The following is a 24,302-nucleotide window of genomic DNA, read 5'->3' on the forward strand; positions in this document are numbered from 1 at the left end:
GGCGAAGTGACACCATCCACCCTCCCCACGTGCCTCCCATACAGCTACTGACCCTGCACCGCGCCCCTCCCTCGCGCCCTCAGTCACCTGCCCGTGTGAGGCAGCCACGCCCCCATCACCTGCTCAGCTCGCCCCGTGACTCCTCCCAACGGCTCCGCGGCTAGTTCTAAAGCCGCGCACGTGCGCTTTGTTTTGGTGAGTCGTTGGGGGTGGAGAGGAGGGCGGAGGAGAGTAGACAATGCGCATGTGTGGAGGAGAGACCACGCCCCGATAGGTTGGGGGTGAAGAGCTGCGTGCGCACGCATGCGCAGAAGTGGCGGTGCGTGCCCGGTCTAAGCCAGTTGTTGCTGCTGAGGAAGTTTCTCTGGTTGGGGGGTTTGTAGCGGCGGCCGCTGTTGGGACTCGCCCCTGCACCCCCCCCCCGCCCGTTGTACTTGGCGGCCTGAGGCGCCCCCAGCTGAGCAGCAGCCGAAGGCGCGGGAGGAGGCGCAGGCGCAGGCGCAGGCGCGGCGCTTCCAAAATGTCGCAGACAGCCATGTCCGAGACCTACGGTAGGAGCCGGGCCGGGGCCGGCGCCGGCGCCGGCTGGGGGGCTCTGCGCTTGCGGGGTCCCGGCGGGTTCGTTCCCCCGTTCCCTGCTGTCCCGTGCCCTGTGCGGCGGTTCGGCCCGCGGGGCGTTGGGGACGCTCAGCTCCCCGGGGGCGGGGGCAGGGCGTGTCAGCGGCTGCGGGAGGGTCTGAGAGCGCTGATGGCTACGCGGTAGCGCGTGTGGCTCGGGGGCCATCGAGTCCCCGGGCCCAGCGTGTGGGATGCAGCAGGAGCAGCTTCCTCTCCGGGCGCAGCGCTGCGTGGGTGCCTCGGTGTATGATCATCCCGGGGGGTGTGTGTGTGAGATTTGCATCCTTCTGAATTACCAAGAGTTGGCCACAGCTGGCGACAGACTAGGAAATGTGATGAACCCATGGCCTGACTCGGTTTGGCAGATCCTTCGAGGTCTTGGACTGCAGCAGGCTTTTGGTACCTATCCTTCCGCCAGGCTTTTTCTCTTATATTTATCAAACAAACAACAAACATTACTTGTGTTTTCAGCCTCCTGGATTCCACCATGGTCCTTCCCTTTGAAGCTCAGTACAAGCAGCCTAAAATTAGAATGCCTGGTTTAATATGTTTTTTCACTGTTAAGAACTAGGGCCAGCTCTTCCATTTAGGCGACATAGGCGGTCGCCTAGGGCACCAGGATTGGGTGGGCGGCAGACTGCTGCGGTGGACCTCCCACAGGGATGCCTGCGGACAGTCCGCTGGTCCCGCAGCTGCGGTGGACCTCCCTCAGGGACGCCTGCGGACGGTCCGCCGGAGCGCCTGTAGGAGGTCCGCCAGAGCTGCAGGACCGGCGAGCCGCCCCTGAGCCTAAGGCGCCAAAAACCCTGGCACCGCTCCTGTTAAGAACTGGTGAGTTATTTGACTTGGTGGTGAAATTCAGGCTTCGAATCTTAAGTAGACACTTAATACTGTTATATTTTAAATGGGTTCAGAAGGAATATCAGAGATCCATTATTTTAGCAGGAGGTGATTGGTACTTTTATGGCAATGCTCAGAGGTTCTAATTAGGTTCCATACAAACTTATAGAAAGACATGATCCTAGCAGATAACGACTCTAATCCTATATCCAAAAAGCTTGAAATCAAAGATAAAATATGTAAGTATAGCAAACCATAGGAGGGAATGGCGAAAGAGGACCAGATAACAGTGATCTCTTGTCTATGTAAGCACATGTATGTTACGGGGCAAAGTTAAGGCAATGAAGGGGCTTGTGAACAGCATGGGCATGTTGTTGCCGCTTGCTTGGTCTGGCTCACTACTGTAGCTGAGATTGTTAGGGCTCTCCTCCTGTCCTAGAAAGGGGTAAGCACAGTTCATCATTGTCCTGTTAAGTTGAGGGTGCCTTCAGTGCTAAGGATAAATACAATTCACATTTACCTGAGATTCCTTCCACTGCATTAGACTTGCCTGTGCTTGACTGCTGGGATTGCAGTGGAGTCTCAAACAGGTCCTGGCTCATGGCATAGTTGGATACAGTAGTTGTATGTCCCCCAATCCTTCTCGTCCTCATTGTTCACACCAGGGGACTCTGGCTTGGTCTCCTCAGACATTTCCATGGGGGCATTCAGGGTAATGTTGGGGTCTCTGCCAAATATGGCATGCCGCGCTTTGTAAAAACGGCAGGTGTGGGGTTTGACACTAGATTGGTTGGCCTGATATGCCTGAAGCAATTCCTGCTGTTGGTTCCTGTCATACCCCTTCTTCTGCAAACCTCCTCTTCACACACCCCCATGCAATCTGATTGTAGATGTCTGCTTCTAGCACTGATCCATAGGTGTGTTTGCATAGCCTCTTCTCCTCACAGGCCCAGTAGGTCCAGTATTTCATGTCTTCTCCAAGATAGTGTGTCTGTAGTGTGTAGCCAGCATGATCAGCTGGGCAGTTGTGCGCGCACACATGGAAAGCTAAATGTGCTTACCAAGCTGAACAATCAGGAAAAGGCATTTAAAAAATTCGTGGGGCTTTAAAAGAGAGGAGGGCCTTCTGGTCTTTGTGACCTGTGGGCAGTGGAGTTCACAATAGTGACCAGAATGGTCAGTATCGGGTGTTATGTGACAGCTGCTGGAGGACAGTTATGATTGATATAAATATCATGATGTCTACACTTGCTCTGCGTTGACCTCCATACATTGACTATGGCTCAACACCAGCTGGAGATAGTGAGGTGATGTTGCTGTAACAGGGTACCTACATTAGTGGGAGACAAATTTAAGTTTAGACATGTGTACAACTAGGTCAATACAAGGCAGCTTGTGTCCACCTAACTTTGTCATGTAGGCCAGGCCTATGTATGCTGACTTGGCTGGCCACCAGTGCTTGAAATAAGGCTATCCTAGATACTGCAACCTCTGCTCCACGGTGTTTTGAATCAGCGCTGCTGTGGGAAATAAGACAGCTGTGCATGAGACCCCTTAAAGTACAAAGACATTGGGACTTGGGTCTGGATTTCTTCTTCCACAGACATGCATAGTGCTTTTCACACTAAAACAGCACTCTAGGGAAAGCACATCTTCATAACCATAGGGATGAAAGATCAGAATGGAGTCATTTGGATATTCATTTGGGAATGCTGACCTCTGCATTCATAGCTAATACTTGATTTTGGTATCTTGTTTGCCTATATTAATGCAGCTCCCTTTTTATCAGTCTCTTCTAGTTTATGAACTAGCCATACCTTTGTCTTAAGTCGCTAATTCTAGGTGGGTTGATGTTGTTCCATAACAAATAATCTCCTTTTGCAAGCATCTCGTGGACTTTTTGGACTGGTATAATGTAAAGCAAATACCTGACTAGAAATGGAATTGGGAGAACTAGCTCTCACAAGTACTTTTGGCTGCCAACAAAACACACAGTATTACCTTTGGGGTCTTATGAATTTTTGTGGCTGCAGTACTTGCTTTGGAACTCTCCACTTGTCACAAGTTAACCTACAGAATAAAAGTTTTTAATTTAAAAAAAATCATGAAAGAAACCTTACAATGCTAAACGAAACAGTATTTTTTTCTGAATCTGTAGATAAACTGATGTTTCAGGCTTAAGAGGTATTAGAAAGACAAGGTGGGTGAGGTAGTATCTCTTATTGGACCAACTACTGTTGGAAAGAGACAAACTTTTGAGACCTGCACAGCTTTTCTTTGAACTCAAAAACTTGTCTCTCTCATCAACAGAAGTTGGTCCTATCTCACCCTCCTTGTCTCTCTAATATCCTGGGACTGATAGGACTACCACTTACAACAATCAGCAATGATACAGTTAACAGTTGTATGCAGTGTAACAGACATCCAGCTAACATGTCTGTCTAATGATCCCAAACTGGTTCCTATGCTTTGAGGCTTCAAAAGTTCTGTTCCTTGTCTAGCTGTCAAAATCTTCAGATTCTCCTTGACCTTTTGAAATGAAAGCTGTGCATTGTTGGTACAAAGGTCTATGACACAGAAAAATGAAAATATGGGGGATAGTATATAATCTGAATTTTCTATCAAAATAGCACAAAGATTACTATACTGACTATATTTGTCTGTATTATCAAAAAATCAGTTTTAAATGAAGCTGCTGTAGAATTTAGCTTAACCAGTGCCACAAAAAAAGAGTGCCGTTCTGCAGACTTTTAGATCTAGCTTAACATGACATACGCAAGGCCTTGGTTATTGTCTGATATTCCTTAGAGTGAGATCTTCGTTATTATGCTGCGTTTTGGTTGGAAATAAGAAGTATGCTGCAGGCAGTCCCATGTATAATGCTGCTGGATTCACTCTTGCAAAGAGCCAGGTCCATCGAAAGTACCCATGGGCTGTGGGAAGTGGCGCGGGCACACGGATGTGCTGGTCGCCGCTTCCCACTGCCCCCATTGGCCTGGATCGGTGAACCGCAGCCACTAGGAGCCGCGATCAGCCAAACCTGTGGGCACAACAGGTAAACAAACCAGCCCACCAGGGTGCCTACCTTGGTGGGCTGTGTGCCAAAGGTTGCCAATCCCTGCGCTACAAAGTACCCACATTGATTTAACCATGATGTCCCATGGTATCTGGAAACATTCAGGACTAGTCTCCACTACAAAGGCTTTGCCAAAACAGTTGTGCTGGTAAAGCTTTATTGACACACTCCCTTAGTGGAGAGTAATACCAGCAAAAGAAACCTTGTTTTTAATCCAGCTCCCCGAATGACATAAGGTATACTAGCAAAGGAGTTATTTTGCCATATAGTGGCATCTACATGGGCCATTTGACTGGCAGAGATGTGATTTTCCCTTCCCCCCATCCTCCCCCCCGATCCGACTTACAACCCTACTTTGCCGTTAAGAAGTGATCCCACATTTTTCAGTTTGGTTCTTGGACTCTACCTACTGCAAATAAGAATTTTATGTTGAGATGTTCTCCTCTTCCTCCAATTAACTTTGCTGCTGATAGAATTTTGGAAAATGGAAGGTAGCTGTTTTGCTAAGGAGGTGGTGTTAGCTCTTCTCACAAAATCAGAGCAGTTCCGGTAACCTTGATGATTCACATGTAGGTAACAGATCCAATACAACTTGAAATAATCTAAAGACCATCTTAGGAAGCAGTCTATATTTATAGTAATATCCAGTGTATTGCCGAGATTGATTATGCAGTGTTGCTTCTGCTGCTAGGTAAAAATGTATGGACCCTACCAAGAGATGCTAGAATTACAGTGTTCTAGTCTATTACTGTAAATTTGCAGGTGATCTGCTGTTTAAAAATGGAAAAATGTCTTAATAGTATCAAGAATATAGTATTCTGTGACTCTCATCATATGAAATTGTTCCTAATACCATTTTTACAAAAATGGTCATTTTTGTTTCTAGAAATCTGGATGCAGACAGCTAAAGCAAAATAATTTATTTCTTAATCAAGTTTCTGTTTTGGCACTAGGTTGAAAACTTGCCCTGAGCTTAACCATTACCACATTTTCAGTGTGAGTGGAGGTTTTCAAGAGCATCTAAGGGAGTTGGTTGCCCAACTTCCACTGAAAATATATTGGAGTTGGATACCTCACTCCCTCAAGTGCTTTGAAAATCCCACCCTGTTTACCAACAGAATTTTAGGTAGGCAAACAAAAGGCTGGATGCTGTGGTGAGTCAAAGATTTGAAGGAGGGGGATTGGAGGTCATTCCCCTGCAAATTGTAAAATGATTGGTGCAATTTTCTGCATTTCAGAAGATAGTAGACAAAAGTTTTAGGTGCTATATAAATAAAAGCCAAATGAGCAGTGGGGGAGGGAAGCCTATCTGTTCTTAATTTGGAGTTCTGATGTAACTTGCTGGTGACAAATAAAATACCAGCAAAGGTGCATCAGAAATCCTGGGTTCTAAAATATGGGGATTTTTGCATGTGAGAACACTAGGATTGTCACTGTTTGGTGTCATGGTGGGTTTGTTGTTTATTGTTTTGTTTTTTTTTAAACAGAAGATTATCACGGTCTCCATAGACATTAGCCTTTTATGTCTGTTGCCTAACCCCAGTCACTTCATCCTACACATATATACATTAAATAAAAATGTTTGATTCTACATCATATTTTACTTTTCAACTTTTTATTACATAAGTAAAATAAATGTCACACTTCAGTCTTTTACTGTCTTTTTCTACTCACTGTAGGCCTTGCTGGAGCCCTAAGCACAACTAATAGTGTGAACCAAAGGCTGTGAACCAGAGTAGGCCTGGCCTTGGCAGAAACAACAAAATAGGTATTTGTTAATGCCAAGAAAGCACGTACATGACATGAGAGGATGACACAAAAACACACATTAACTACGTACACACTCCTAAGAGAGTACAAGAATGCACAGACTCTTCATAAAGATAAGGAAGAGATGACAGGATAATGTTTTGTTCCAACTAAAGCAACTGTCTGCAAAACATCAAGCTGTGGCTAAAGAGTGACAGTTTCTGGAGGTGGTAGTGCCCAGTAATGTTTTTTTCATTTTTAAAGTGAAGTATGTGTTTTAAAACGACGTTTTTCTTAATTTATCTTTGTAGTAGGTGTTATAATACTAAAAATCTTATTTATTCCTTACAAATTGGCTTACATATCTTACTTGACTCCAACAGTTTATTGATTTGCTTATGCCACAGTGTTTCCTGAACTCTAACTATTTCATGTATCAGTATCTCTTGAATGATGTTTTCATTTTGTTCAGCATCATGGTGAATTTCTTGTTAGTTCTTGATACTACAAATAGCAGTGCTTCATTTTCTCTTGACTGTCTGAAGATTGACTTTTTCTGTGTTCTCTTGATGTAAGAACTGTTATGTGAAGCAGATCAGTTTTCGTGTGTTTAAAATAAATCAACTCTTGGGTTCTTAACAGCCAAGAAGCATGGAAATGTTTTACTTCTAAGTAATATCACTTCTATATTTTTATGGTAGGAATCAATTCCTAGAACTTTCAGTATTTGACTTTACATAAAAATCCTTGCATATGAGAACTATGTTGTAATGTCTGAGCAACTTGAAATGACTTTCAAATAATGTTTAGGGCTCTCGTTGTAAGAAGTGGGGATACTGTGAAAAACAAGAATATACCCTCTTGGAATATGAAAAGGCCACCTATCTTACGATGCCTTTGTATTTTTCTTTAAATTGCCCTTTTAATCCAACTTCTCTCTTTTTTTAATTATCTATTTCTATAGCTCAGTAAACATAGTGCTCTCTCTTTTTAACCCCTTTTAAGTTACCTTTTTCCTTATCTTTATGGCCATTTTCCTAAGTTTCCTACCTATTCCTCCTCTTTAGAATAACAGCTAGTGGCAGGTGGCTGACTGAAGAAGTGCTTTCTCCTTATACTTATTTACTTGGTCTGCTGACAAGGCAAAAAGCAGATACTAAAACAGAAGTAAATGTCTCATAGTTGGTTCTTATGTCTTTTTTTTGTTTTGTTTTCATTCTTCAGATTTCCTCTTTAAATTCTTGGTTATTGGAAATGCTGGAACTGGCAAGTCCTGTTTGCTTCATCAGTTTATTGAGAAGAAGTGTAAGTATTTATATCTAGGCATAATGACATTTTTGATGTTTCACCATATAGTGGTTTTACAGCTCTGTCCACACTGCCATCTGTTTTTTTGCTAGCGACAACATTGTTTTAAAGTATTTTGTACTAGCAACACTTCTTTAACCAGTGTAGACAGGGATTTTGTCTGGGAACTGTGTTCAGAACTGTTCTAAAACTGTTGTAGACTACAGAGGGAGGTGATCTATACTATGATACTTATTAATAATTGTTGTCCCCACTGTCCAAGTAAAACCATACTAGGGCATGCTGGTAGTGAGTGTTTTAAGCAAAGTAAGCTTGCATGTTTCTGATGCCAGAGTGCATTTGTTGGAGTACACCTCTCTGTTTTGTACTTTTATATTTGATGGCAAAAAACTGCTTTAATACAGAGTTAACGTTGCTTGGTGGAATGTCATTCCTTTGCAGAACATTGAGTTGATCATAACTAAGACTTCAGAAAATCAGCAAATGCAGAGTTAAGGTTACCCATACAACCTTAACGCTTCTCTTTCAGCAATACTCCCATACACCACCTTAACACACATACCTTTACTCTGCCAACTCCACAGTTGCCGAGCTCTTCACTTCCTTTTACAGCCTGTTCTCTCTCTCACCCACAGGATTCCATCTAACACTAGTAAAGGATGAAAAAGAACAGGTTTTCCATACCCTCTTCAGGCAATACCTCATTATTCACATTGGCTCTTGGCATTATAAGATTCAGGAAGTTCCAGATCCTGGCATATATTCTCATACTTAGCCAACTCCTCAGAAAAAAATAGCATATGTGTTTGTAGGGAGTTGTGGTGCATTTGCAGAGCTGGTGGGAGATGCACTACTGTTGACATAGTGCTCTACATTTGGAGTTAAGTCAGTATAATCTTGCATCGTTCAGGGGTGTGGATTTTATATACTTGTTTTTCCTTTTACACACCCCTGAGCAAAGTAGTTATACCAACATAAGTTATTACTGTAGACCAAGGACATGTCTACACTACAAAATTAAGTTGACATAATTTATGTCAGCATACAGCCACTGCAGTAATTGTGTCGTTTGTATGTGTCCTCGCTTTATTTCTTGTGTCGGCAGGCACGTCCTGATCAAGAGCACTCTTACTGACAGTGACGGGCATTGTGCAATGGCTTCTAAAAGCCAGTAACAGTCAATGTAAGCAATGCAGTGTCTATCTTGGCTCTGTGTTGACCTAACAACATCAACACTGACTCTGTGCCTCTCATGGAGGTCGAGTTAAGTCGGTACAGTGAGGCAGATATGATGATGGGAGCAAAATTTTAGTGTAGGCACTTACATAGTTAGGTCAACACAAGGCGGCTTATGTCAACCTAACTCTGTAGTGTAGACCAGGCCCAAGCCTCAAATTGCAGCAATCTCCCACCACTCAGTTCAAAACTCCTTTTGTCTTAAGTGAGGGATTATGATTAATTATGTTAATTGAATGGTGAGTTCACAACCATCAAGAAGTAGGTCTGTGATTCATCCATTCGTAGTACCTCTCAGTGTAACAGTACAAGGCAGCAGAATAAACCATTTGTGGGGCGCTGTAACTTGCGCATAAGAACAAGCTTTACAGGAGAAATAGAGCCTGCATATTTGTGGACAAGACAGAGTCCTTTGTGTTCTGCTATTGTATTGAATTGGTCTGTTTTTAAAAATGTAGCACCTTAAACATGGTCTTACAGAGACTATATTAAAATTACTCCCAAAATTGCTAGTGGGTTCAGTATTATGAAGTAGTCTTATTTAAAAGCGAACCTTTCCTGCAGTGATATTTTGAATCGGTCAGGATATTAAAAAACTGAAGGGGAAAATGTATTAATGGCACAGGAGCTATGTTGGATTATGAACAATTCATCCGGTCTTTTGACAAGCAGGCTGTAACTTTATGGTTACACTTGAAGTTTTGCTCCTGCCTAAACTGGGAGCATATGCTTCACAGAAGATGACTTATCTAGCATTTGCAGTAAGTGGTAGAGATCTATTTTTAATGGCACTTTCATTGTTTATACTCTTACCTTCACAATGAATATATATTGAAGTGTTTTTAAGTTATGTAAAAACATCTAATCATAAACCTGAAATGTTCTCAAAATAAACACTAAATCTGTTTTTTCTTTCTCTTTTAGTCAAAGATGACTCAAATCATACTATAGGAGTCGAATTTGGTTCAAAGATAATAAATGTAGGGGGTAAATATGTAAAATTACAGATATGGGACACAGCAGGACAAGAGAGATTCAGGTATCTTTTTCATTTACTTTATTAAAGAATATTTAATACCAAATTGGAGATATAGATATTATGGACCAAATTCAGCCCTGATGTAAATGAGTGCAGTTAATGTCTGAGTCATTGGAATTGTATCTGCTTATGTCATGGCTAACTCTGTTCCACTGAACCTGATCCTCAGTTTGTGTAATCTGGCATAGCTTCATTGAGGTCAGTAGAATGATGCTGACTTGCATCAGCTGAGGTTTTGGCCTTCCTTCTGTTTTTCATATAGTGAAACACCATTCATGCAGTTGGTTGTGTAGTGTTGTGTAGTGTAAGTTTTTTATATAATGATTAAGGTATGTAAATAGAAGAATGCATGCCTTAAGTTTGCTATCCAAATTCAAATACCATGTTATCAAATTTTGAGTACTCAGATTTCTGTGGAAGACTTCTGGCTGGAACAAGGAAGTGCCAAGAAATTCTATGCCAATCAAAATATACAAGAAAATAAATCTCAATATCAGTGGAATCTGTTACAAAAATAGTCCTAGTACATTTGTCAAATACATTCATAGTCTGCCAAATACACTTCTAGAGAAACTGATCTATGCCCCAGACATGCTGGTATGGGTACAATATGTTGTTAAAGGTACATTTGGTGTTTTGGTTTTGACAAGTGAAGGGCATTGCCTCTCTCCCCTCCTTAAATTATTCAAACAGCTGTTTATTATCTAGTATATTCCAGGATCCCCATTAAAGTGTAGATACTGCAGGTTTTGATAAAAATATTTGAATGGATCTCTATCTAAAAGTATTGAACGATACGTTATGTCTACTTCAATATTCTTTAACTGAAATGGTTGATCAAAACTCAATTAGAAATTATCTTTAGTTGCTTAAAGCTAAACTACAACTGACCTACACTGGGTGACTCTCTTTATCTGGGTTTATCTGGTGAAGTTGCGAATTTTTAAAAAAATACCATGTCTGAAACACATGTGGACTTACATTGCAGTGTAGACATACCCAGGATTAGTGGAACTCCAGCTAGCACACCCTGAGATAGTTAACGTAGGATTTGAGCATCTTTACTCATTCCTAACTCCAAGTTAGGAATTGTTGAACCCTGGGTCCCAGCTTGGGGCACCATTATCTACACTGAATTATGAGGGCCCAAGTCCAACCACCCATATCCCAGATTTTTTAGCAACTCCCAAAATGTGGCCACTCTAGCCTGTTTGTGGTGCAGTGTGGGGGAACTTCACTGTCCAGAAGACAAAGAATAGCCCATGGGATCGTGGAATATTTTTGGCAAACTCCCAGAGTGTGAGTCTAGTGGGGCTGTGCCTACACTGGAAAGCAATAGGGCTTGAACCCTGGGTCAACTGTAGGGTCCTGGGTCCAAGCCCTGAGTTAGTGCTATTTGTGTGTAGATGGCAGAGGCGGATAGGCTTGAGCCAGAGTTCAGAACCTGGGCTTACATTGCAGACAGTGTAGACATACCCAATAAGAGCCTCTTAGGAAAACCTCCACCGAAGGTCACAAAAGACAGGCCAAATAATAGGAGAAATGAATTACAAAGCTGAAGGCTCCTGAGAATGTCCTGCTGTTGGGCATTGCCTGTTTAAACCAGAGGACTGTTCATGCGCTTCAGATGATCACAATTGCCCTGGAATGAGTGGAGACAATCTCTCATGTAGCCAGGACCCAGAGTTTGGAACTCATAGATCAGACCAACAGTTCAGTCTTCATCTGGAAGTCATTCAGTAACTAGTGCAGATTGTAAAACATTGGTGGAAGGTGCTTCCTCCAAGAAATACTGCTTAATTTTTAGCTTCAGTTTCTGAATTGTCTTTCCTGAGTGCTGGTTGGTGAGTCTTGCCCACATGTTCAGGCTTTAGCTGACCGCCATATCTGGGGTCTGGAAGGAATTTTCCTCCAGGGCAGATTGGTAAAGGCCCTGGAGTTTTTTCACCTTCCTCTGCAGGATGGGTCACGGATCACTTGCTGGAGGATTCTCTGCAGCTTGAGGTCTTTAAACCATGATTTGAGGACTTCGATAACCCAGACACGGGTTTGGGGTTTGTTACAGGAATGGGTGGGTGAGATTCTGTGGCCTGTGTTGTGGAGGAGGTCAGACTAGATGATCATAATGGTCCCTTCTGACCTTAAAGTCTATGAAAGCATAGCCCTATGTGGAACACACCATGATGACCCAGACTTGAGATGAAAAAGACATTATGAGAGCATAATTGTATAACTTAAAATTCCCTTTCAGGTCTGTAACAAGAAGTTACTACAGAGGTGCAGCGGGTGCTTTGCTTGTCTATGACATTACCAGGTAATAAAAATTAACCATTTCTGGTTTTTTCTTTTTTACTTAAGTCTATAATTCATTTGATACTAGATACTATTAACGGTTCAAAATATTTTTTCTTTAAAATCAATACCTGTGTGCTTATCAGTTGGAAATGACGGAGGAGGAGAGAGACCTGGTTTGTTGATCACTCACAGGATGCTTTTAATGTGATGCGGCTATGAAAAAAGGCAAATGTGCTCCTCAGGTATATCAGGCAAGGCATTTCCAGTAGAGAAAAGTATTAATGCCATTGTAAAGGTATTGCTAACAGGAATACTGTGTACAGTTCTGGTCACCTGTATTCCAGTAAAATGAATTAATCTGGAATTGGTGTGGAGAAGATTTAGTAGGATAATCAGGGTCTAAACAGTGAAGTTCCACTCTGCTCTAAAGCAGCATTAATATAAGGTAGAAACAGTGTAACAATCTGACACTAGTTTACCAAGCCCAGGGTATAACAAGTGAAGAGCAGAATTTAGCCTCTTGACGGAGGAAGCAAATTCTTTTCTGGAAACCTGACTTATCTGTGTGCTGATATGGTAGTTCCCCTCTTGCTCTATGGAGAAAGTGAGGTGGTTGACTGGATCCCCCCCAGATCTGGAAGCTACAGCTCTAGATGTAGTAGTAGAATTACTTCTGTTCATGGTTCTGTCTTAATTGTATTTTAGGGTTCTCTGAGATTTCTTAGCTGGTAGTGAAACCCAGTTCTCAACAATGGTTAATCAGACTTATATGCACTGACTTTTATGATCAACTGTCTTCTCCCGTCTGATGTTCTTTAACCAACTTCTTGTAGAACACCAGTCTGATTAGACTGTAACTGACTTACAGATCCTTGAAAATTCTTTAGAGGTGTTCTTGCTTAATATGGTGCTTTTTTTTATTTTTAACACTAAGCTAGATAGCTACTCAAAATCTGTAGTTAGAGGAATTTTGTATTACCATAAACACAAGAACATATACAGAATGTTTCATAGTTACGTCATTATACTTCACTAGAAGCTTACTGGTGTACACATCAGTTCACCAAAAAAAAAAAAAAATACTTCTAGTCTAAAGCTCTTGTGCTAAACTTCATTCCAAAGTGAACTCTTATTGCTGAATTATAAACCCCGGTAAAAACTTCCACAAAAATAAATGCCAATATGATTGTAGTGTACAAAACAACTATGTTACTCAAAGCAGTAACTTTGTGTGCAAGATATGAGAAAATTAGAATTGGAACAAGCTACACCACTTTTTATTTCAATAGCAGTACCCACAAGCAAGAGTATACTGCTAAGCACCCATCATATAAGCACGCACCATACCCTGACAGGTGAGCTGAAATAGAGCCTAGAATGAACTATTGGCCAGATTATTGTATACCTCCCTGGGCTAGATGGTCCTCTTGGCCACCTGGACATTACCCTGACACTCAGCAGTCTTGCCATATGAAGAAACTAAGGGAGATCTCTTACTGGCTCCAGAGATCCAGGATCTGTCAACTTCTAGAGAGAAGGACCAGTCTTCAGTTATTATTCCAGATATACTCTGGTAGTGCTGGAATGTTATAAAGAGATGAATCCAGAGCTGGAGGACCATATCTCTCCAGCTGAGAACATGGCATTAGCATTGCCTCTTTCAGAGGATACAGTCTTGTCCTACAAATTAATAGGAAGAATGGCAACAACTCTTAAAATTCCTCCTGTGGCAGTGTAAGAAACTCAACAGCCTAAATTTGATATCCTGTGTTCTAAGAAGATGACCTCATCAAATAGCAGCAATGTACTTTTAGAGCCAGCCAAATACATATGGTCCAAGCCTGCATCAGTACAGGCTATGCCCAACAAGGGAGATAAAGTTTTGTTAAGGAACCTGACAATAGTTTATTTTCACCTTCACCCCTCTCCCAAAACTTTCATAGTGGAGGCTGCAGTTCAGAGCTCAAAGGCCAATCAAGTTGACTTTACACCAGCAGACAGAGGGGAAAGATGATAGATGTAACTGGCAGAAAATTCTTGTTGGCAACGCTTGGCATCAGAGTATACAATGGCAAGGTACTAGTTGCATCTTTAGGAAAAGATATGGTATTTAAAGATCTGTTCCAGAAGATCAGAGAGAGCTGACTAATGCACTGATATCGGAGGGACAGTTAGTGGCAAAACACTGATTGCAGCATTCAATTCCTCTGATGCATTTGGAAGAGCAGTAGCCTCAGCAATTTCTTAAATGTCACGCTTGTCTCAATCTGCCTTCAGAGACAAAAGTAAGAGTAAAGAACCTCCCATTTGAAGGGGGATAGCTTATCCTCCATTAAGACAAAGGATACTAGGTCTTCTGCTATAATGCAAATATACCAACCTCCCAAAGGAAACCTGAGGTAAGTCTTTAGGAAACAGACACAAAAATCCATTTTCATCTAGTTCCTGTTTTAATCAAAAGCTGCAATACCAACATCAACAGGTCCTCCTTTGATATTGATAAGGAGGATACCATAAGCCACAAATAAAGATCGGGAAACCCAATAACTTTTTCTGGGTCAGACCTGAGGTGACAGACTTGATCTGAGGATCAGGAACTATGAACCAATATGGAACCATATCTCCCTCTTCTCCCCCCAGCACCTCATTTGGATACCACCTATATAACTTTTGTCTGGTTATCCCAGTCCAAGGTGGGCATTTAGAAATGATACGAAGCAGATGTGCAAGCCAATTCAGATACTGCACCCTCTCCTTCCCAGTTCATGTAGCAAGAGGTAGACTTATTTTTTAAAAACCACTCGTACCAAAACAAAACATTCCACTTCACACGCTTTCCCTCTGGGGACAGGATGTGAGAACAAACAACACGTGTAGTCACATTGCTTAATGCACTACCAGAAAGCACTCAGATACTACAGTGATGAGCGTAGTAAAATAATCTATATACAGTGGATTATTCAGGAGTCCTTCTTATTTATGAAAGCCTGCTATGAGCAGAGGCTCTCTTTTTTTCTTTTGGAGATGAGGGCCATAGAAGAAGTGCCAAAGAAGTTTAGAGAGAAGTTTTTACTCAAGATATTTACTGATCCCAGAGACAGCGATCTATACTGGACCTTGCATTCCTGTCCTTTAGGCAATTTTCTAATCAAAGCATCCTCAAAAGTAAGCCTTCCAGCGCTATATCCTCACAACCTGCTGCCTTCTTGGAAGACTGGGACTCATAAGAGACTGTCACTTTTGCTTTCCACTCAAAGGATCCTCTTAGTGTTTCTGGACTCTTGGGTAGGAGCAGCCTTTCTGCCAAAGGACAAACATTCTTTGTTATAAAGTTTCCCTCTTCCTCGGAGTTCTAACTATAATTCTGGACTTTAGGGGCAGAGAAGGGGGGGAAGGGTAGAAGGAAGTGAGGTGGGCAGAACATCATGCCCTCTTTTATAGTCTGACTCAAAGTTGAGGAACAGTGAAAAGAAGAATTGGAGGGTGTGAGTGAGTGCTCCAACAGGTTCTGTCAAAAGAATCCACTATTAGAGCTGCACCATTGACACCTCTCATGAGTGTGAATATTCAGAGTCTATCTCAGAGAACTCTGGTGACAGTAAATAACCTCTTGTAATGCTCTTTATCTGTAGATCTCAACATGCTTTACAGAGATCAGTTTTATCCCCATTTTAAAAATGGGGAAACTGAGGAAGTAACTTGTCCAAGGTCACCCAGCATGCCAGTGGCAGAGACAGGAATAGAACCCAGGTCTCTTAAGTTCTATCCTCTAGGCCATCCTGGTCCAGAAGTTTATAGAAATATTATTCATTGTGTATTATGAAAATGTTGTTTTTGTGTTACACAGCCGAGAAACCTACAACGCACTTACTAATTGGTTGACGGATGCAAGGATGTTAGCAAGTCAAAATATTGTTATCATACTGTGTGGGAACAAAAAGGATCTCGATGCAGATCGTGAAGTTACTTTTTTAGAAGCATCCAGGTTTGCACAAGAAAATGGTAGGTAGTCTGTCTAATCGACTTTTGAAGATTTTGTTCACATTATTCAGCTCTTGTGTCTAAGGAGCTAATGTTTGCCCACGTACAAACCTTGTTACACTGATAACAGTATTAGAATTTTAATGCCCCTTCCCCTTAATTTAGTATTTAATACAGAGGGCTTCGCTGAAGTAAAGGGGGAGGAGGGAGGAAATTTTATTCACGGAGGCTCCCATCATGTAGTTTCCCAAGAGTTCACTTCACTGGCTTCCTTCCCCGACAACAGAAAAGGTTAAAAAGATGGCCCACAAAGCCCCCATTTTCCCAGGAATCCAGGGGAGGTTAGAACCATCCATGTAAGGACTGTGTGCCTCAGGTGCTTCATCCCCTATTTCCTGTTCCCTAATCGCATAGTTTCATTGAAGTCACACTACCAAGGATTCCCCCTACACATAACTACTCTCAGGGCCCTCTTAAAGGCAGATTCTGAACCATAGAGAAGATCCACAAAGAAAATATGGCAAAAATACAGGCAATACAGCTCCAGGATATATCTCCATAGGGCTGGGGAGAAGATGATGAATAGGATCGTCTAGCTCCCACTCCTTCCCCCTATGAGGATCCCTCTCCCATAGAGATTCTTTTGCAGATTCTTGGGGTGGGATGGTGCCACAAAGGCAGCTTCCACATGGGAGGGGTGAGATCCAGACATAGAATTTCCCCTCCCTGCAGGGATCTGGAAGAGCATTATCGGGGGGAAAATATGAAAGTTATAGGCCAGCTGATTCTTTTCTGCGATTTAAGGGGAGAAAGGGAAGGAAAAGGGAACAGAGTTCTAAAAAACCCCAAGACCTGGTCTTAAAAATCCAGTCTTAATTGTTCTTCAGTCTCCTACATGATTTTGCTCTGATCCAAAAATTGCAGGCAGTGCAACATTATGTGAGGATCTGAGTGTGGGTAGTGACTTCAAATGTTGTCTTCTTCTCATAAAGAGGAAAACAAGTAACTTGCTCTGTTAACTGGTGATAATATATAGTACAGTACTTGCTTGAAGCCACTGTGGAGCAGCATTGATTAACTTTGTCAAGGGAAGTTAAGCTTGCTGCTCTTGGAAATGTAACGTGAATGGTAGGTAGGCAGGCAACATAAGCTTCTTGTGAAGATCAGGAGGAACAAAGGCAGCCCAGCAAAGCCTATAAAGTTCCAGTCCTTTAGCCACTGGAACAAGTCAAGTTGGTATTGTCTAGCCAAAATGCAAATATGCCCTTCGTTTGGATAGTGGGAGAAGGCATCTTGGTCTACTGCTGAGAAGAATGGCACTGTTTTCCTGCCCTTGCCTTCCCTGCCCATTCCTGCATAATCTGCTAGCCACTCTCCTTCCACCTGTAAAACTAATCTTTCATAAGTAGACATTTTATTGAGGACTGGATTTTCTGAATGGCATGTTCATGCTCGCACTCTCGCGCTCGTGCTCTCACAAAAAATAATTGAATTTTATAACTGAAAGGTGAGGGGAGAATGTTACCAGGTAAAGTTCACTTCAGAGGACTGGATAGAGATGCAGTAAACTTCCAGTTAATTGCCTTGCTATCATATTTGACTTCTGGATAAAGTGTTAAGCTGAATTTTCATCCAAGAACTAGATGCTCATGCCGTAGAGCCAATATGCAGCCTTTTGTAGTCTAGAACAACATTTTTTAATTTATGTGTGATCAAATAGGTATTTGGTGAATGTAATGTTATTTGTGGCCTATTTGGGAAATATTAGCCATTGATTTAATCATCTCTTCTTCCTTTAGAGGTGCTCAAAATAAGTATGTATTAGGTTTGTCTTGGAACCGCTTCATAGTTTGGTGCTCACATCACCGTTTCCTCTCTGTCAGCATGCTTGCAGCTTTCTAGGGCATTCTTTTAAATTTTTCACTGGAAAACAGTTGTGCTGAATAACAGCGTGGTGCATTAAAGGGACATAGAACACAATCAGTTAAAGAATCCATATCTATATTACTAAAACCATCTTGATAAATCTAATGTCTTACCATAAATATTGGCTGATTTTTGTACTCCACTTGCTTTGAACAGTAGAATTAGATGGGCCGGTGCAGTTGGCTTCATATTCTGGTTCCCGTGTACAAGCACAATGCTGTTGCCTTTGAGTTTCCAGCACTTGAGAGAGAGTGTTTAAATCTCAAACCAAAAACAGTTACACGTAATCATGACTACGTCAATGTTCAGTATGTTCTCGGACTCCTCCCTTCAGAACCTAATTATTTTTTGGAGAAGGTGGGGGAGGCTAAACTGCTTCAGAGTCTCACTTAAAAATAGCTTCTGTTTAAAAGAAATCTTACTGTTCTGACACACTTTTTTCTTGTTTCGAGTACTGCAACGGAGCATTTCAAAGTTTTAATGACCTGAGATTTTATTTTTCTGGCATCAAATGCAGAGCTGATGTTTTTGGAAACAAGTGCACTAACCGGGGAGAATGTTGAAGAGGCCTTTGTACAGTGTGCAAGAAAAATACTTAATAAAATTGAATCAGGTAAATTGGAATAAAGATTATTATTAAGTTAGAATGTATTTTCACTTGTCCCATAGTTAAAACTCCAGTATCTCTCAGCTTTGGAATTTCCTTATAGTAAAAGTTTAGTCACAGTGCATGAGTAAATCTGTGGATACAGTTACTTGTAATAGATTAAATGTATACATTCTCTTGTTAGAAAGGGACTTTTTTTTTTTGTTTATCCACTTCTTACCTCTCCATATATGTTAACGGGAATGAACATTAAATTTAACTGCATTCATCAAAAGGAGGATGTACCCCCATATAGTTTCTTAACGTTAGACTTAATATTCAGCTTTCTGGTTGCAGGCTGCATGCTCTGTAGCCTTCTTGGTCTTCACAACTACAGAGCCTCTGAATTAGGAATATTTAAGTTTTAGCAGCTTTCTATGCTGCATCACTATCCTAGCAGACATGACTCTTCAGATGACTTTTGCACTTGCTTTTATATAGGTAGGGAATAATAATATCAAGGTGATTAAACAGATCCTGTACTAAACATTTCAGACCTTTCATTGTTAGAAGTGCTCTAATTGAACTGCATGGCTTCTGGCTGAGGCCAATTTACTCATTTATATTTTTGCAGGCTCCAGAACACACAAGGTGCCTCACAGTACAAGTGAGACTTGGTTGTGGTAATAGTCATTGCGGCAAATCCACTTTCTAGTCTACTCTAGTTGGTGCCTCCATAAAATCACTTTTAAAATTGACAAAACCAGGAAGCTCAGTCTAGTAGGAGCCAGTTTCCATGTTTTGAATTCCAAGGACATATTTTGAATGTTCAGGAACTTTTTGGTGTAAATTCCTCTACCTTTTTAACTCAGTCAAGGCCAAAACCATTTTTTTTAATTCATATTTTAAACGGAAATGGAGCAAAACAGAGAGCTCAAGGCTAGTGTGTCAAACTGATCGATCTGTCCCTGGTTTGCTGTGGTACTTTTGATCCTTCTTTGGTTGAAAATATCCTGATCCTTCTTTGTTTGAAAACTAATATATAAAATTGGATCTTTTTTTTTCAGAATGAAATTGGAACTATAAAGCCAACATTTAGTTATTTTGGACTTGAACTACCTCTATAAGGGAAAAGACCTCTTGCTGTAGTCTGTCTAAGGGCTTGTCTGCACAAGGGAGTTCGTGCACAGTAAGCTAGAGTGTGAATTTAAAGTGCATTAGCTATTTTGCACAAATCTCCCCATGTGGACACACACTCTACTGCCCACTAAGGCTGCATCTACATTACACAGCACTTTCAGTGGCACGTAGTATACATGTAGCTAAATGTCACCGAGGAAGGCGCACTGCATCCACACTGCAATGCATAGCCATCCAAGTTCATGAAAACCTCTGGGAGAGGGGAGGCCAAGAGAAAAGGCTTCAGCTGCTCCCTGCTGCCAGAGCCTTTCCTTGCTGCCTCCACCCCATCAAAGCCTTTCCTCGCCACTGTGAAAGCTTAACCCTTTCCCTGCTGCCTCCCCCCCCAACCCCACCAGAGCCTTTTCCTGCTGCTGGAATCTTTCCCTGCAGAGGAGAAGGGCTCCAACAGCAGAAGCTGGCAGCCTTTCCCTGCTGCCAGAGCTTTGTACTGCAGAGGGAAAGGCTCAAGCAGCAGGACACTACACTGCTACTTTTAGCAGTGTAGATGGGAGGCACAGCTTGGGCCAGTAGAGAACATGTAAGGAATGTACTCCAGGTACATAGCCACACCCTTCAGGTGTGTCACTCTTACTGATTTAATCCATGCTTCACCATCTGCACTGCTGTTTATACTCGGAGGGCTGTGTGTGTATGCCCACTGCCCAAAAAAAATCCTTCAGTGTAGAGAGACACTGCACTTTGGACAGGCAGAGAAAGCTACTATGCACAAAGGCACTTTTTTTTTTTTTTTAGTGCACAGTGTAAGTGTTCACATAGGGAACTAGTACTCACTAGCTGCTATGGGCTTTTTCCTCATGTAGATAAGCCCTAACTCACTGCTTCAGTTCTGTTCAGGGGCTGGACAATTTGAAACTACTGTGGGAAATGAGAGATGGAATTATCTGAATGATAAAGAACTGGATCACTGTTTTATAACTGGGATAGGGAAACATAAATGCTAATAACTTTATCTAGTGTTAGCTGTTTTTACTTGTCCTCATTTGTAGATAAACAGATTACAACTTATAAGGCCATTTTCTTTCTCATCAGGTGAACTGGATCCAGAAAGGATGGGCTCAGGAATTCAGTATGGAGATGCTGCCTTGAGACAGCTGAGATCCCCACGTAGAGCACAGGCTCAAAGTGCTCAAGAGTGTGGCTGTTAAAAACACACAACAAAACAAACTAAACACTTGTTCTAGAAACAAAAGGTAAGCCGTAGAAACTGAGAATAAGCATCTTTGGTAGGTTGTTCTACCTCATTAGTGTATTGTATTGATGCCTCCATACAGAGCCTTCATATTTTGTGGTGTTGGACTTTTTCATGGCTAACCTTTTTAATGATGGTTTTTTGAGATAGCAAGGTGGGGTCTCTCCCCTTCCCCCTTGACTCCAGTATGAGGGAGACTTGCTTGCACTTAGCTGGATGTCCGCTCCCTGACACCACCAGCCTGTTAGTCACCCATGCACACTCCTCTGGGCAATGCCAGCCCTTTCCACATAGATCTCTAAAAAATCTGCTCAAAGTGCAGTGGCAGTCACAAAAGATATGTTAGGAATGGGATAGATAAGACAATAAATATTGTAATGCCACTGTATAAATGCATGGCACACCCACACCTCGAATACTGTCTGCCGTTCTGGTTACCCCATCTCAAAAAGATATATTGGGGTTGGAAAAAGTACAAACAAGTGCAGTAAAACTTATTAGAGGTAAGCAACAGCTCCCAGTCTTTTTAATCTCTTCTCATATGGAACTGTTCACCTTAGACAAGGGGTGACCAAGGGAGGAATATGATAGAGGTCTGTGAAATCATGAGTAGTGTGGTGAAAATGAATAAGGAAGTATTTTTTACCCCTTCATGTAACACAGGAACCAGATGTCACCCAATGAAATTGATAGGCAGCAGGTTTAAAACAAACATAAGAAAGTGCTTCTTTACACAGCGCATAGTCGGTATGTTGAACTCATTGCTAGGGGATATTGTAAAGGATAGAAATATAACTGGGTTCAAAAAATAATTAGCTAAATTCATGGAGGATAGGTCTATCCATGGCTATTAGCCAAGAAGGTAGGGGATGGAACCCCATGCTCTGGGTGTCCCTAAATCTGACTGCCAGAAGCTGGGACTAGATGACAGGATGTATCACTTAATGTTCTGTTTCATTCCCTCTGAAGCATCTGGCACCAGCCACTATCTAAAGACAGGATTCTGGATTAGGTGCATCATTGGTCTGAGCCATATGGCCATTCTTATGTTCCTTTTACTTTGCAAGTTCATAATAGGTGTATTCCAATCCCCAAGTTCTTTTGATGTGTTCCTGTAGTGTCCAGTTCCTTATCTAGTGAACACTCATTGAAATACCAGGTCTGTGGTCCCCAAGGGAATGGTGTACACACTAGCTTATATGATGCAGTTCAGGATCAACACCTTGCTTAACCTCAGTAATGAGATATAGTGAAAACAACAATAGGCTTATTATCAAAGATTCAAGAGACGGTAAATAATGATAATGGATAAAGGGCTACATAAACAATTACATGCTTTCTAGGTACTAAACTTAACTATTAGGTTAAACTTCTGTCTAATGAAGTCTTATCTGAACCAGAGCCATTTGCAGCTTTAACCGAGGCTGGTTGTGATCCTTTTTTCCTGAATGTAAATGCACTGCCCATTTACTTCCTAGGTGTAGGATAAGTGAGTATCTTCCTTGCCGCCTTCTTATATCACCAACATTGATTGTCTGTATTTAGAGACAGTATACCCATATCACTTGTTTTTCCTCTCTGCTCTGTTGACTTGCACATCTCTCTGACTTCGTATGTAAATGTGCATCCATTGTGTTAACTTAAAATGCTTAATTTACATGGCAGAGGCAGGTGACTAAACATGTTTTGTCTGACAGCAAACCTGTTTTTCCATCTCTGTGATACGGAATCTAATAACTTATTTTCAGTACCCATACATAGCTCTTCATGGTGTCTGTACATACATTTCACAACAATAACAATGACCAGTATGAGCCTAGATTTCATTTAAGACCTCGCATAACATTCTTTGGTGAACCAGAACCTATGTACCATGATCAGGATATTTTTGTAACCTCCTTGCCAGTTAGCATTGAGGGGTTCTTGGGTTGCAAAACCGTACAATAGAGTAAAGTTATATGCAAAGTTCATTTGTGCTGCCATTGACCTTTTCAAGTAGAGGTAGGTTCCATGTGTCAACTCTTTGTTGAAATATGAAATGGTTATTTTTATTCCATAGAATTTCTCAATCAAAAGACCTGCCCCTTGGACTCTTCTGCTGCCATGAAATGTGTTCTGATTTTTCAATAGACATCTGTACTGTACAGAAGTGCAAACAATTTCCATGGTGTCATAAGAAAATGCTTCTAGAAATCAGAATTCAAAAAAAATAGGGTACATTTCCATATCTATCAAACTTTTTTCATAATCAGTTTTTTGATAGTAAATGTTTAAAGATCAAACTTGGTCTTTAAAATGAGTTAAAATACAATATATGGTTCCAAACATTCTCCTCTTCCTTACAGGAAGAATAGTTTTTGGTGTCTTGCATTCCTTCTTATGACTTGAGCAGAAATGCAGCAAATGTTTCTTCCTTTTTGCTGGATTAAGATAGTTACCTCTTCAAGCTGTTGTCTAAGGTCATTTTCAGCATATGGGGGAGAGCCAGTCTGACACATGTCTCTGGGAGACAGAAAGAGAGGCTGGAATGAAACATCCCTTGCTCTCCTTTTAGGAGTTCTCAAGCAGACTGTGGAAATAAGAGGCATGTTCCAATGAAGATCAGCAGCTGATTTTCCTCCTCCCTGCCCTCCCCCACCAAGAATGCCTGACTGTTTCCTGCCTGCTCTTTGCGTGGCTCTTGAAAGCAAAAAGGAAGGCAATGAGCTGTGTTTGGCCAGCCCTTCTTAGAATCAGAGTTGATGCTTCCCAACTCTGGAGATGTGCCAGGCTGGAGAGGGAGAGCTGTTGATAGACCAGCCTGTTTCCTCTCCTCCTTCCAGTAGCACACAGGAGCTTAAAGATGGGTCGAAAGCAGATGCTCTTCTTTAGGGAGCTCAGCAAGCTGGTTTGTTTGCTTAACTTCCTCAGGAGCACTTCTCCCACTCTCCAGTTTCCTCCAACTATCTAGGGTTTTCTTGAGGGCTTTTTTCATTTAGCTGTCCATCCAACATAGGAACGGCCATGCTTGGTCAGACACAGGGTCCAGCTAGCCCACTATCCTATCTTCCAACAGTGCCCAATGCCAGGTGCCCCAGAGGGAATGACCAGAACAAATAATCAAGTGCTCCATCCTGTTGCCCATTCCCAGCTTCCGGCAGACGGGCTAGGGACACCATCCCTGACCATCCTGTAAAATAGCCATTGATGGACCTATCTTCCATGAATTTATCTAATTTTTTTTAACCTTGTTATAGTCTTGGCCTTCACAACATCC

The 24,302-nt window shown here is 41.8% G+C and overlaps 1 protein-coding gene across 2 annotated transcripts in view; it reads left to right on the forward strand.

The window, feature by feature from the left end:
- The first annotated feature begins 346 nt into the window (after positions 1-346).
- The window catches only part of RAB4A (RAB4A, member RAS oncogene family), a 35,431-nt gene continuing 11,475 nt past the window's right edge, over positions 347-24,302 (forward strand). The window contains exons 1-7 of one of the 2 annotated variants that reach the window (XM_050949197.1): positions 347-551; positions 7,508-7,588; positions 9,752-9,866; positions 12,118-12,180; positions 16,009-16,163; positions 18,586-18,681; positions 20,887-21,047. In XM_050949197.1, the coding sequence (XP_050805154.1) occupies positions 521-551; positions 7,508-7,588; positions 9,752-9,866; positions 12,118-12,180; positions 16,009-16,163; positions 18,586-18,681; positions 20,887-21,002 (657 nt within the window). In that variant the 5' untranslated portion in view covers positions 347-520 and the 3' untranslated portion in view covers positions 21,003-21,047. The remainder of the gene's footprint in view (positions 552-7,507; positions 7,589-9,751; positions 9,867-12,117; positions 12,181-16,008; positions 16,164-18,585; positions 18,682-20,886; positions 21,048-24,302) is intronic. The other variant, XM_050949198.1, reaches the window with a different exon arrangement.

Source organism: Gopherus flavomarginatus, chromosome 4, assembly GCF_025201925.1.
Source record: "Gopherus flavomarginatus isolate rGopFla2 chromosome 4, rGopFla2.mat.asm, whole genome shotgun sequence".
In the NCBI taxonomy this organism is placed as follows: Eukaryota; Metazoa; Chordata; order Testudines; family Testudinidae; genus Gopherus; species Gopherus flavomarginatus.